The sequence below is a fragment of the Hippocampus zosterae genome, chromosome 5 (assembly GCF_025434085.1).
Source record: "Hippocampus zosterae strain Florida chromosome 5, ASM2543408v3, whole genome shotgun sequence".
NCBI lineage: Eukaryota > Metazoa > Chordata > Actinopteri > Syngnathiformes > Syngnathidae > Hippocampus > Hippocampus zosterae.
Genome location: NC_067455.1, coordinates 12650625 through 12665589, shown reverse-complemented (window position 1 = coordinate 12665589; position 14965 = coordinate 12650625). Strand labels below are relative to the sequence as shown.

The following is a 14965-nucleotide window of genomic DNA, read 5'->3' as shown; positions in this document are numbered from 1 at the left end:
ACAATTTTGGAATATTATATCTTTTTTTATCATAGTCTACATAAATCATTAATTAACATTGATGATATAATAATTACAAATGCACGCATTCAATATATGACACAATATCATATTCCATTTTATATCATCCCTTTATCAGCTCTTTGTTCCTGATTACCTAGTCCTCATATGATGGGACAATCACATAATTAACACCGCTTCCTGTTTGTATTTATGAGGAAAGGGCGCACAAGCGCCATCTGGCGGTCATACCATGCATAGAATCAGTGCTATTTGATGGCTCATAAGGCGTTCTACATTTGTTGACGTCTGAATAAATCTCGGGTTGCACCTCTTCCTTTAAATTCACAATTTTTGACAGTGGTTCAAAGCAACGAGTTGATCAATTAGAACGAGTCAGTCAAGAACAGTGAACAAAATGGTCGTAATGAAGCTATAGACAGAGGCCTTGCATGGCGTTACAAAGACGCATGAGTCTTTCCCTTTTATAGTCTTATTCCTACACACCCACAACCATTATTTGCCCCTCCTCCTTCAACTTCTCCTCTGACCAAATGTCCCCTGTATCCCCCTCTTGTCTTCATTCCCTCTGCTTCTGCCCCTGCATCTCTCTTCCGACACTTCCTTCTCTGCATGGACCCGCACGACCAGATGTACCCAGCGCTTTCCATCTCCCACGTAGAGGAGGCAAAAAGTCCTGTGAACATCCCTTACTGGTGTAAGAACGGCTGGAGCCACTGCCAGGCACGCCGCTTCATAGTGGTGCCCTATCGCTGCCTAGGTAAGAGTACTGAAATGAATCGTGCAAATGCGTCAAGTCAAGTCAAGTCAAGAGTATTTATAGAGCACTGTCAAACAGCCATCGCTGCATACAAAGCGCTGTACATGGAGCGATTTAGCATGCACAATAAACAGTAAGACAAATCAGTAATAAAGGCGGTAGAAAGCACCAAGCAGTAAAATCAAGAACAAATCTAAGTCATGCTGAGTCGAACGCCAAAGAATACAAGTGAGTTTTGAGGAGGGCTTTGAAGATGGGCAGCGAGGAGGCTTGCCGAATGTTCAGTGGGAGGTCATTCCAGAGAGAGGGACCAGCAACAGAAAACGCTCGATCCCCTCTGAGCCTCAGTTTAGTTCTTGGCACTTCTAACAAAGACTGGTCCACAGACCTGAGGCATGCCACGCGTCATGAAATGAGAAACAACAGTGTCAACTTCATTTCCATGAGAAGGTGAGGGAATCAGGGAAAGTAGTGTTCTGTCATTTAATTTACAGCCCACTCTGTTGTATCGACTTTTTGTTGCACGCGACACTGAGAAAAAAAATCATGTACTTAAATACAGGAACTCGTATATGGTCATGAGCTTCAAGTGCAGCACAGTACAGCAAAGAGTGCACGTCTTCATTAGCGTAATGCTAATTGTCTTTCTGCAGTTGCGCACTTCAGGTTTATGCAATTTCGACATGTAAGAATTATATTCTAATAAACGGTGGCATTTTAATGGCTTGGATACAAATAGAAAGATCTCTGAATTACCTGCCCACTCAGTGTTAAATTAAACAACCAAATAAAGGTACTGACATACTGTTTTGACAATTGACCTTATTAACAGCTTTGTATACACAATAGTCTGGTGTCTCGAGTGTCTGTCCGCCCCAGACGTGTGTGTAATTGAACATTTTATGCATTTTTCTGAAAATGTGGCTGTAAGTGGAGCGTTCCCGATTTACGTACAGAGTAGATAATAACTGCAACATATACTGTATTTCCGCATTGAAACATGCAGTTCCTCATTCACCAATCATAGGGTAGCGGTGCACCAACACAAATAATAATAATAAGAAGAAGAATAAATAGGCGCCTCCTTCAAATAGACCCCTGGCTCTCTGTATTTGAGGAAATTGTCATATTTTAAGGAAATATGCCAAATAAGGAGTCACTGATTGTGTGTCTCACTCACCTGACAGCGGTGCGGGCAGCGTGGGTTAAAGAGACAAAAATAAGAGAGACAGCGAGAGAAAAGATGTTCAAATTAGTTTCAGTGACCGGTACCACACTTTCAACTCTTGTGAACCCAGACCTGGACTCCAGTTGTAGAAAATGGAGGGATGATTCTCACAGTGAGATTTTTGTGTCTTTCCATATTGGTGCAGAAGGTGAGTATGTGAGCGAGGCCCTGCTGGTTCCAGACCGATGCCGTTTCCTTCACCAGGAGAAGATGGATGCCTGCGAGAGTTACGTGTACTGGCACAATATTGCAAAGGAGGTGCGATACATGGCAGCACATCTAAATGCGTGTGAAGCAACAAAGATGACTTGTAATGTTCTTCTCCCAAAGGCGTGCACTGTCGACAATCTGGAGCTTCACAGCTATGGGATGCTTTTGCCATGTGGAGAAAATTTCCGCGGGGTGGAATATGTATGCTGCCCAGGTCGAAGCAGCACCAGCAGTAAGCCAGAAATTGAAGAAAGGGAACTCCTCACTGGCCACCAGACCACACAGAATCGCGGAATACCTAATTCTGCGTAAGGCCCCCCCTCCGAGATTTGGTTTTGACCACTTAGCATGTCTGAATGTACGGTCACCGCCTTTTATTTCTACAGCGGCAAAGTGATCGAACCCACCCCGAGCCCCTCCCCCGACACCGACATTTACGAGACGGATATGGAGGATGACGATGACGAGATGGTGGAGGACGACGAGGATGAGGAAGAGGAAGAAGAGGATGAGGTGGATGAGGATCCGGTGGAAGAGGAGGACGAAGAGGAGCCCATTGCAGTGAGAAACCCAGAGAAGTACGAGTACCCCATCGACTCGGGTCCCTACCAGACAGCTGACTATCTGGACTCATCCTACTATGACAAAAGCTACAAAGCCACAACCTCACCACCTCTGATGAAAGGAGACAGCGGTACTTGTACTCATCCCCCTCTTGATAAGCACAACTAGAACTGATGTCAATATTTATGGGCTGATTCCAGTGCTTCACTTTTTCCACATTTTGCGATGTTTTCACACGTCCAGCGTCTAAAATAATGATGCAGCTAATTTATGGATTTTTTACAGGCTGCGTGCCACCAACACATTCCCCGCCAATCTCAATTCTCCCCCTTATGCCTTGTTTCGCGCCTTACCCCACAGGTATGCGTGTCCACAAGAACGAAGGGTTGTCTCGGGCGGGCGGGCTTGGTCTCACGTCAGGAAGCAGAGACGGGTCCAAGTTATAGCCAACAAACTGTGGCATGGTGTGAGACCAAGCCGTCTCACTTGATGTCACAAGAACGTAAAGGGGAAAAAGTCACAGATTGTCAGACATTGATTATTTCCGATGTTAACCAACTGTGTCCAAAGCAAGAGCATTGTGAAAACGGCTTTGTGGGGAAAAAGATTATCCAAAACACCACATTGGGTATATATATACAGTGTGTGTGTGTATATATATATATATATATATATATATATATATATATATATATATATATACATATATATATATATTAGAGCTGTCAGTTTAGCGTGTTTTTAGTGGCGTTAATTTAAATGAATTTTAACGGGATTACATTTTTTCTCGCGAGATTAACGCGGCACATGTCACAGCGGATGTTACGTTTCTCTATAAATAAACCAGAAACAAAACAACAAGCGCGCTGCACAGGTCCACGCACGTTTCTTTTGCCAACCTTGGCAGCGCGAGACACCGAAAACGGATACTTTAAGAGTTTATGAATGGAAAGTTTACTTTTAAAAAGTTGCCAGATTGTTCCACTGACAAGACCAAAGTTACCTGTATTTTTTTTTCACTGTTCTTGATGGACAGTAATATTGTGTGAGACATTGTGTGAATAACTGCTCTAAGTGAAAAATGTTCATGTAAAATTGAGAATCGAAATTGTTATTTCAGTAAATATTTGCATTTTGCACATTGAAAACAGATTCATGATTCCATGTTGATGAGAGCATTTAAATGGGGAAAAAATGGGACAAAAATATAAAAGGAAATTCAGAAACGATAAAAAATGCTGATAAAAATGATAAAAAAGTGATCACGATTAATTTTTTAGTTCATTTGAGTTAATTATGACAGTTGCATTTTTAATTAGATTAAATATTTTACTCGTTTGACAGCTCTAATATAGATATACATACTGTATATATATTTTGGGGGGGGGAAATTTGGCAGTAAAATATAAAAAATAAAAATATAAAAAAAGTGAAGCACTGTGAATATTTTTTGATGCACTGTAATTTTCTACTTTGAAGTCAGGCAAAGAAAAAACAATTGCCTCTGTTTCCCGTCACTCCCATTTCAGTGACAACCACTCGACCCACAGATGGCGTGGACGTTTATTTCGAGAAGCCAGTGGACGACACTGAGCATGCCAACTTTCTACGTGCCAAAACGGACTTGGAGGAACGACGAATGAAGCGCATCAATGAGGTGAATTTCACAGGGTGGAGAGTACCTGAACCGAATATAAATTCTGCTGTACTTTTTACACCATTTTTGGCATGAGTAATCCAAGTCGAGGGTTGGGCGATTTGGCTCAAAATTCACAATAATGGCAAAGATCACAATATAAAATTAAGGCATAACACCTTCCGTTAAATGTTAAGCAAGCCCCCTCACTGTCCTTTTATTAAATTTCATCTTAAAATACATCATTCTTTGGCTTTGCATTGTTTGAATTTCTTGTTTTCATTGTTGTTATATGACTTTGATGATTTTAGTCCGTGCAAAGCACTTTTCATGCAGCAATAGTTTACTTGAAGTTCTCTGAGTTGAGAAAATGGACTGATAGATGGTTGGAAGGAAATACCTTTGGATTACTACAAATAATGCGTTGTTGTTCTTCTGGTGCAGGGGTGCACAACCATTTTTGACCAAAGATCTACTTTTTGATTGACCAACCTCCCGCGGTCGACCCGTCACCCCACACGCGTACATACGCACGCACTTACACGCGTGTGCCCCGATGAGTAATAGTTATAAGATGAATGAAACAGAAAAATAGACACAAAAGTTTGCCAGTTTGTGAAAATCAAATCACTGCTTGCCTATCTAGGGACCTGACGTGGAGTCATGGAACGTGAATTGTACATGAAACAAACGCTGAATGAGAATAATAACGATAAACGATCAAGCGCAACAGCTCTGATCGCGAGCTGCCCTTCCAGACTGCTGCCCGCTAACAACTTCCGGTGATGTACGTCACTCGGAACTGTATGTTCAAAAAGTGACCTGCTTTTTTACTTTGTTTAAACATTTTTAAAAAATTTTTTGGTGAAAGTGGGACTGATAGGATGCTAAGGGTGCAGTGTGAATTAACTCAAAAATATAACATGAATAACACGCACACAGACACACAAATGTTTTGAGTTGTGGTTTTTATTTCCCTCTACAACCCTCGCGATCGACTTTGGACCGAGTTTCCAGTAAATCGCGATCGACGTACTGAGCACCCCTGTTCTAGTGTATCAATGGAAGTAATGCAGTTAGAAACAGAACGATAACATTCTCTTCCACAAAATGGTATAAATGCACATAATTATTGTGTATCCACTTTTTTCACTGTATTTTTTCTGTTATTTTGAGGAAAAGCGTTTCGGATAACTGATGGATTGGTGCTGTCATCGTACGTAGAGCAGTGGTTCTTAACCTTGTTAGACGTACCGACCCCAACCGGTTCATATGCACATTCACCGAACCCTTCATTCGTGAAAAATAAAAATGTGATTTTTTTAAAAAACAAATTCAAGACATAAAGCAGTGATTTAAAAAAAGTAAACACAATTAGTATACGTATAAATTATACTTTTCTTTTAATTGTGCACAAAATGAGCAAGCCAGTGATGGCTAAGCGGGAATGTCATAACTAATTGACATGTTGAGTCAGGTGTGTCTTAACCTCCATGGCAGAGGTTCAGTCGAACTCCTGGGCTTCAATCGAACCCAGGTTAAGAACCACTGATGTAGAGGGTTTGCGCGGTAAATTGAGGCGGCAGGAGGTGGACCCAAATCTGAAGGGGCAAATTCCTGAACCAAAAATGTATTTCCAAAAATAAAAATCCTACCAAGGCACTGTGGGGTGCAAAAACCAACTATTTTATAATAAAGCAACAAAGCTCTAAAAAAAATCACATCTTAAAGAAACAAAACGCTCATGACAAAACAAGTGTGTAACAGCAACAAAAGCAGTAAGCAGTAGACAAAAGAAATACATTCAACAAAATAAATTTTGGAATCATTTTGGGCTTTTCCCCTCAATATTGTAAGAAAGCAGTCTATGATCTTGCCTGAGCAGTTTCAATGGAAAAATAGTATGTGACTGTTTTCCGACACAAAATCTTTCCATTTGTTAGATCATGAAGGAGTGGGCTGAGGCAGACAACAAGTCAAAGAATCTGCCAAAGTCAGAGCAGCAAGCCCTAAATGAGGTATGTGTGTCAGATGGTATAATGGCGTAGCTGCTTACACGGCCTCCATTTTAATTCCATCATCATCTGCCTGCAGCACTTCCAGTCCGTGCTGCAGACGCTGGAGGAACAAGTGGCGGGCGAGAGGCAGAGGCTGGTAGAGACTCATCTGGCCAGAGTGGAGTCTATCCTCAACAACAACCGCCGGCTGGCCCTGGAGAACTACCTGAGTGCGGTGCAGTCTGACGAGCCACAGGTCAAACATAAAAGTCAAAGAAAGCGAGCAGTCGCAAAAATGGCCACGTCAAAACATTGCTGTCCTCTTTGCAGCCGGAGCACGTGCTGCAGGCTCTGAAGCGATACATGGCGGCCGAGCAGAAGGACCGCAGACACACACTCAGGCACTACCAGCATATTGTGGCTGTCGACCCGCAGAAGGCTGAGCAGATGAAATTCCAGGTGCCTGACGCTTTGATATTTACTGCTGACTACCGCAAATTCTGTCTGGGCTTCGAGTGTCACTTCAATAAACTGATTTTTAAAAAATGAGATGAAGGATCTATTCATCCTCGATCAAAGGTAAATTTTGCAGACGACAAAACCAACTTCATTCTTTTTTTGCCCTGGAACCTCCAATGTAGAACACAATCCCTTCTGTGAAGTTGGTTGACTTCCAGTTCTAATTATTGCACACTGGTCAACAACTTTGTTATGATTTTTTTTGTTGCATTTAAAAAAAAATCTTGAGATGCAAGTAAACCTTTCTTGTTTTTTTTTTGCACTGATTCTGAATCTGCCCTCATTTTTTCTCTAGCACATCTCATACATTTATTGACATCATGGCCATTACAACTTTAATACAGTATGTAATATAGTCATGTATTGAGTAATATTTATTACGGGAGAAGTTCCAGAACAGTTGAATTTTTTTTTCTTTTTCCGGAAACGTCATAGTGATAGTATAAATTGCAACGCATGGTAAATACCTATCCCGTAAGCTTTTATTGGTCCAAATTAAAATTTAATAAATTAACATATAATAGGGTGACCATTCCATAGTTTAGCCCACCTCTCGCTCAAAGAACAAGGAATGGCTTTTGCTTGAACTTCAAATTGGACCACATTTGAGTTCACGCTGTCCTCTTGGTCCAATTCAAGGTCAGATCCATTGCAGCTTGCTGTTAAAACTTGTCAATTCCGTTTTTTTCCAGGTGTACACACATCTGCATGTGATCGAGGAGAGGATGAACCAGAGTCTGGCGCTGCTCTACAAGGACCCCATCTTGGCCGAGGAGCTCCATGATGATATCCGTATGCTGGAATATATTTGGGGTGTCTTGGAAAGTTTGCATTTAAGATCACATTCACCAAAGTTTTAAATGTGTTCACCGCAGAAGACCTGGTGCGGGCAGAGCGGGGCGACATCAGCGAGCTCATGACCACGTCCTTCTCTGAGACGCACACCACCGAGGAGCTTCTGCCAGCTCAGAGTGAGGAAGAGAAGGATGACGAGGAAGAAGAGGAGAGAGAATTCCAGAACAGGCCTTATCCTCCTCGCGTTGGTACGAACTGTGTCTGCATTATGTTAGGTCTGTCGTACTAGGCTGTTTTTTTTTCCCTAACATTGTCTTTCCTCCTTGTCGCTACAGACTTGCAATCAAATAAGAAAGGTGAGCAAGCCTGTCTATTCATCTGTTATACAGATGGGGGTTCGGTAAACGCAGGGGTTGTACAAGCTATGTGTAACAATAGCAGAGGGGAAAAAAGCACCATGTCATAAGATTAAACTGAAACCCTATGATTGGTTGCCCTATCCTGTTTATCCATTCCATACAAGTATTTAGAATGTAAGCCAAGCAATCACTGCTGCATGCTTCTTGAAAACGTGCTAAATCGGATTGATTGACACATTTGTTCATAAGACCTATTTGTGAATGAGGTGTTTTTTAACCCAATGTGATGATGATTTTGTGTTTGCAGGAGATGAATATGACTATGCCACATCTGAGAGGGCTCCTACTTACGAATATGAGGAAAAGGTAGCATTCTTTGTGTGTGTGTTTCATGATAAGTGGTCACTAGGAGACCACCTCCCACTCACAATCACGCTTCTGTCTCTGAAAAGTCAAAGTTCATTATGTGTACACTGAAAACATTTTTCATCTCATGGTTGATCGCTACTTAAATGTTTCGGCACATTCTGTTCCCTCGTAGATCAACACCTCCGTGGAGCTCAAGCAGGTCGTCTACAAGCCTGATGAAATCGAGAGAGATGAACTGGTAAGAGTGCCGTGACCCAGTGATCAATGTTCAAGAAATGAGTGACAAGCATGGTTATCACTTTGCATCTTTCTTTCCAAAGCAACCTGACGCCTTGGAGACATTTAACCGTGGAGCAATGGTGGGCTTGCTGGTGGTGGCTGTGGCCATCGCCATGGTGATGGTTGTCAGTCTGTTGCTGGTGCGCAGGAAGCCCTACGGCACCATCAGCCACGGCATCGTGGAGGTAGGACCTGACAAATATACAATCGAGTCCTGCATGTTCGGTCAAGTTTCTTTCGTCGCATATGATGACTGAGTTCACGTTTGTCTCCAACAGGTGGACCCCATGCTGACCCCAGAAGAGCGACAGCTCACCAAAATGCAAAACCACGGCTACGAAAACCCCACTTACAAATTCTTTGAGCAGATGAACTGAGTTCGTAACAAAGACGACCGCTGGTTCCGTCCCGTCGTCACGGCGGTGCACCGACCGCCCCACCTGTAATGGATTGAAAACATTGAGATATCATTAATTAACTACATAAGCTCAGTCTTTAGTTCGTATCCATTGTAAATGACCAACGACGTCAATAATTATTACCGAAATGTGAATAGTGAATATTATACTTCACCTGTTGTAATCTCCATTGGATTAGATCCTGCTGCAAACTGTTGAAAACGTCCCATTGAAACAGTTATCACAGTGGCATGACGTGACCTACTGACATACCAGAAACGGAATGGCGCATAATGCTTTAGAATATTTATTTTTCCAAAGTCGACTTCATATTGTCTCACATAGATATAGTACTGTATCCGTGTAGATGAGTGTGATAGGCAGCCCGTTCGTCCTCATTTACAACCACAAATGACCAATTAAATGAAACGTACCTCCATCAACTTCAACATTTCCAATGAGATCAGATAGATATTTTTTCAAAGTATATATCTTATTTACCTCCAAGTATCAGCCCTCAACACTTGTTTTACATCAATTGGCAAATATACTGCAAAATATCCAGTTGAGCCGAATTAAGTTTATTTATCCTGCAAATCTGTGTGGTTCCCATCACCGCTTCTAAAAAAGTTGCCGTTCCAAACGGACACTGTAAATAACAATCGACGTACAGTTAGCCCCCCGCTCTTCACTCCCCACCCAAATGATTCACGTCCCGTTCGGATTATCGGTTATTTGTCGAAGGTCAAAATCTTCTGCCTGGAAATGATACGCTCCAGCAGAAATTGACCTAAAGCGTCTTTGTTAGCAATATTAATATTTAAGATATTGGATTTTATTCATTTCCATTTGGACAGCACCTTCTTTTGCATCATCCTCAAGGATTCTGATGATTTGGAGCGCGATCGACATCATTTTAATCAATTTGAACATGACTGTACCGCGGCTTACGCTCACGTTCCAAAAACACGCTTATGTTACTTTAACTGAAGATTGTAAATTGTCCAGCTGTGAATGTAAATGTGAATTGTCAAAAGTCAGCTGGGTCAGCTCCTGCTTACCTACGACCTGAATGAAAACAAGCGCGACAGAACGGATTTATGAACATTACAAACGCCTGTACTCAGAATGAGTCAGAATACTATTTCCAAATGAATATCTTTTGACACAACGTCATTCAATCTTCAGACTCTGTTCTTGCGTCAATCCAGCCCGACGATACAGTAACTCTTTTTGCTTTGCCGAGCGTATGATTAATTCCGGAGTCAAGTGTATCCTATCTTCCTCGTAGTAGACGTCCTGGTTAGACGTTCCTTTAAATCGTTGGTGTAATGGAGTAATACTAATCAACTAGTGCATTGTGCTGTAAACGAGAAGGAGAAGCATTTTCCTTACATGGCTGATTGAAAACGGACTGTTGTAAAAAAAAAAACCAGCACAAGACGATACAGTAACTTCTTTCTGAATGTATTTAAGGTAGATGTTGAGATTCCATTCCCTTAGTTAGTGACTTTATTTTCCCCGTCGTTAATCCCAGAGTCGTGACGTTAGGGCACGGGACATGCATTGTTGCTCTCGTCAGTACTTGGTAGCAGCCTGCTCATAATTTGTCAAGTGACTGTCAAGGCAGAGGAATTCAAAAGCCGACGTTGTAAAATACAGAGTGCAGTATATTGTGTCAGTATGTGTATTCAATCCTAAGAAAAAAAAACAAAACAAAACAAAAAAACAGCACATGTAGTTATAAGTAGTGATCGTATGTCTTTAAGCTACTCGTCTTGACATCTTAACACGAAATATTAGCACTCTGTACATGCGTTCTTTTTCCTCTTAGCTCTGTGTGTCATTTTACGAAGCCACTTAAGAGGGTCATGTTGCAGGATGTGCTGATAATCCCGTTTTGGAGATGATGCAAAAAAAACACACACACACACACATACACGGTGGAGTTGTGACGGTGTGTTTCATAAGGCGGGTTGTGTTACGATGGGTCACAGCCTTTGTATAATTTGTACAGCTACGTTAGTGAATGTCCACAGTTTAACGATACTACTGAAACCATAAATGAAAATACGCTTGCCTGTTTTTATTTGGATCGCGAAAACCACCACTGAGGGTTCCCTACCAGCATTTAGCAGATGTAGGTATGTAATTCCGTAGTTACGCCCAATACCATTTCTACCCGTGTCCTTTGTTCAATTCTCTCCCTGTGAAATACTAAAACGTGTCATTGAGATTTTAATTGCTGCGTTATTGCCTTTTACAATGCTGTGTTTTTTGGATGTAATTATATTGTATTTTTTATTTATATTGGACGTGATTATCAGTTGTTTCGAGGGTCTTGGTTTTCACGTGTCATTTTAGGAGCTCGTATTGTAAAACAATGACATGTTTAAGATAAATGTGAAATGTAGTCAGGTGTATGCAGCCTAATCGACAACGACAGTGTGGCACTAAGCACAATCCAAACAAATTGCTCCGTAAGTGCTGAGCATGGCTATTTGACCACATTTCCTTGAGCAATTAATGAATTCTTTATTTTTTATGATTTTTGTTTGTTTGTTTGTTCGTTTGGTTTTTTTCAACGTTCTGAATGCACACTTTCAGGGCAGAATAATGCTGCCCGGGGAGTTGTGTCATAGCTGACGCCTTCTTGGATAGAGCTTAACTTCCTATTTCTGTTGCTGGACTTCTTTAGTCAACCAACTCTTTGAGATTGGTTGAAAAAGGCCGCTGCTGGTGGCAGCTAAGTAGCGCACGCTCCATTTTGCCTCACTTGCTCCAAGCTGCGAAAAGTCATCTATGAATTTCAGACAAAGGCTCCATTATCATGCCCATCCGTGGCTTGTGCACACAAATATACGACACTAGTTCACTATTGCCCCCCCCCCCAACCACTATACGATCCGTAAACCGAAGCCATGCACCAAGAAGAAGCAGCTCTCTAATTTGACAAAAAGTGTTCTCTGTTGTGTAAATGTACTTGCAAGCAATCGGAGGCTGTAAAAAACACACCAAGCTAATTGATTGTGAAATAAAATTGAATGACCCATAAAAGTTATTGTCTTCCTTGTTTTCATTGATCTTCACTTCGACCTTTTCTGTATGTGACACGCAGCATTCGGGGAACTTGACACAGTTAAATTTGTTCGGCAGGGCGGCACAGGAGATTGAAAAGCCACACTGCATCTAAAGGGGACAACCGTGTGGCTTCATGGTTTCTGAACATCTAGAAACAAGCATCAAGAGTAAGAGGAAGTTTATATGTGAGGTTTCTAGTTATTTGCACTAAAGTGACAACTGTAAGTCTGGCATTGATCCAAATTTTAAAGTCTCAAAGAGTTTGCCAAGTTTGCTCACGGTGCTCTGATTGCCACCCTAGCTGAATGAAGAAGTTAAAACTTCTCATGTTCTGTGTTTAGAAAAAGAACATAAGCAAGTACATTTTACTCTGTTAAGAAAATAGATAAATTTTTCCTACCCGTCTCATGTTTAATAACCAATGGAGCATTTATAGTAGATCAGAATGCAAAAATGTTTTATGAGAAAATAATACCATGTCAAAAGCACAAGGTTCTCATGAGAGTTACATTTCATACAAAATGAATGCAGGTTTGTAAAATACCGACACATTATTTTAAAATACGACCAGATTTTTTTTGTGGTGTGGAATAAAGTTTAGGGGGCTTGTGTGTGTGTGTGTGCGTGTGCGTGTGTGTGTGTCTAGTTTCCTTTCACGTCACACCAAATGTGCTCGACGCTGTGACAAGCATCAGGAAACACCACGCTTGTCGTAGCAGCACTTAAAGCAATTGAATACTTGACACAAATACTGACGACCAACCTGCTAATTAGTACAAAAGAGTGGGCGATACCGCACACACATTTCCTTCAAAAATTACAAAGAAGTGTCTGTCTGGCATGAACATCGCACAGGTTCCCTTCATCCAGACCACAATTCTGACAGCGAGTTGTATTACTGTGAAAAAAGATTGTGTGGCCGTACAGTGACAGTTTAGCAGCCTCCGGCAACAGTCATCACGCTTGTGGTTCCTCAGAACTCCACAGCTCACAGACGTCCACTGTGGTAAAGTGACTCATATTTACCACGACGTGTGTTACAAAGCAGCCTGCCTCTGCACTTTCTTTAGTTCACCAACGCTTTGATTCATTCAAGAAAGCATGCAGAGGTAGCAAAGTAACAATATTTGGTACCGTAAGTGGGGAACTAAACTCTTATTCGGCAGTAGAAACAGAAAAGTTCAATCTAATAATGATTGATTGTATACTGCATTTTGTGCGGTATTAAACTTGATAACGGATGGAAAATGTACCTCAAAGTTGTTCTTTTTGCAATTTGCTTGCATGAGCGGCTGTCAAATTAATGCAGTGACATACAATTGCTTTGGAGTTACCTGGATTTCTGCATTAACTGGTCATAAGATGTGATCAAAACTGTGAAGTGCATGGTGTATCATGGTTTGGGACTGCTTGCTATCTCAGAGCCAGGACGCCTTGCTATTATCAACAGAAAAATGAATGAATATTTTGTAATTTGAGGCCATCTGTCTGTCTTATGCAGGTCTGATCTGCAACTACAGGACTACAGGAAACATTTGGCAGTGCTAAAGAAGGCTAAACCAGTAATTACATTTGAAGGTTGACATTTCCCACCCTGCGCCATTTTTTGGATGAAGAGGATATAGTATATATATACTGTATTTTTAAATCAATTCATGCAGACATGCAGGTGATCCAAAAGAGTTCAAATCACTTTTTCTTGCAAAGGTTTTATTTCATTCTAAAATGTTGATGATTAATGTACCAAGTTTGGTTTCTTTCTCTCACTGGAGATGACTGGTCTGCCACAAACGCAAAGCTGCTCTCACTGTAGAAATGTTTCCCATTCAGTTCCAGATGACATTTACTATGCAAAATCATGTAAATGTGAAAAACATTAGATCAAGTTAATTTATGACGTGAGAGCGCAAATGTCACACACATAGAGTGACGTCTTGATTGACAGACAATAACCATTTATATTTTTTCGGATTGTGAACATGAATATTTATCAGAGACAGAAACAGATCGCAAAAATACCCAGGGTGGAAAGTAAAATAAGCCATCAAACAACTGTCACATTAAAAGGTTCTCAAAAGTACTGCAAAGAAGGGTGCTATTTTTTTCATTCATTTTAGATTTATATTAACTTTTTTTTAACGAACAAATTACTAAAAGTCGGGAAAGCTGAATCAAAATGTATTGTTTTGAGGTTGGGGAGTGAATGTGAATATTGTAAGTACAGTATACTGCACATCTGTCTGCAAAACAATCATGCAACCATTTTAAAAAATTAATTACAGTAGATGTTTCCCTTTAACCAGATACGGTTTAATTTGATTGCTCATCAAAGTAGAGAAACTAACATCACCATGTTGGATGATCTATGACAGTGTTTCCCTGTTTCAACAGTGTTTGAGTGCGACTAGTGGCCAGATAATACGTGAAATACATTTTATTTGAACCATTATTTAAGTCTTTTGTTTTCCTATATTCGCTCACATTGTTTATCAAACTGTGTCTTATAATAATATTAAAAATACTTTTTAGGAATAAAACCAAACCCGTTTTTGGTAGTAACACTTGGGCCTACTGCATTACTGTATTTTGTGTTTGTCATTACAATGGAGAGCGGAGGATTTTTCAAAGTGGTATTTGGTGGAAAAAAAATAAAAATATATCGCATTTAACTATCAAAGTTCTAAGGAAACGTACGTCTCAACAACACATTGTACCACAAGGTCTGGAAACTACTATGCAGCCACTGCTG

The 14965-nt window shown here is 40.8% G+C and overlaps 2 protein-coding genes across 2 annotated transcripts in view; one reads left to right on the top strand and one right to left on the bottom strand.

Moving 5' to 3' along the window:
* The window catches only part of st14 (ST14 transmembrane serine protease matriptase), a 51696-nt gene extending 46492 nt beyond the window's left edge, over positions 1-5204 (bottom strand). Inside the window, exon 1 of the mRNA XM_052065454.1 lies at positions 5180-5204. The gene's annotated coding sequence lies outside the window, so the exon portion shown is untranslated. The remainder of the gene's footprint in view (positions 1-5179) is intronic.
* aplp1 (amyloid beta (A4) precursor-like protein 1) overlaps positions 1-12192 on the top strand; it is a 37452-nt gene extending 25260 nt beyond the window's left edge. Inside the window, exons 3-17 of the mRNA XM_052065571.1 lie at positions 652-781; positions 2155-2267; positions 2340-2527; positions 2606-2913; positions 4313-4440; positions 6363-6437; positions 6514-6672; positions 6747-6875; positions 7628-7727; positions 7811-7978; positions 8066-8086; positions 8397-8455; positions 8631-8696; positions 8779-8922; positions 9016-12192. Of these exons, the coding sequence (XP_051921531.1) occupies positions 652-781; positions 2155-2267; positions 2340-2527; positions 2606-2913; positions 4313-4440; positions 6363-6437; positions 6514-6672; positions 6747-6875; positions 7628-7727; positions 7811-7978; positions 8066-8086; positions 8397-8455; positions 8631-8696; positions 8779-8922; positions 9016-9114 (1887 nt within the window). The 3' untranslated portion in view covers positions 9115-12192. The remainder of the gene's footprint in view (positions 1-651; positions 782-2154; positions 2268-2339; positions 2528-2605; positions 2914-4312; positions 4441-6362; positions 6438-6513; positions 6673-6746; positions 6876-7627; positions 7728-7810; positions 7979-8065; positions 8087-8396; positions 8456-8630; positions 8697-8778; positions 8923-9015) is intronic.
* The last annotated feature ends 2773 nt before the right edge of the window (positions 12193-14965 follow it).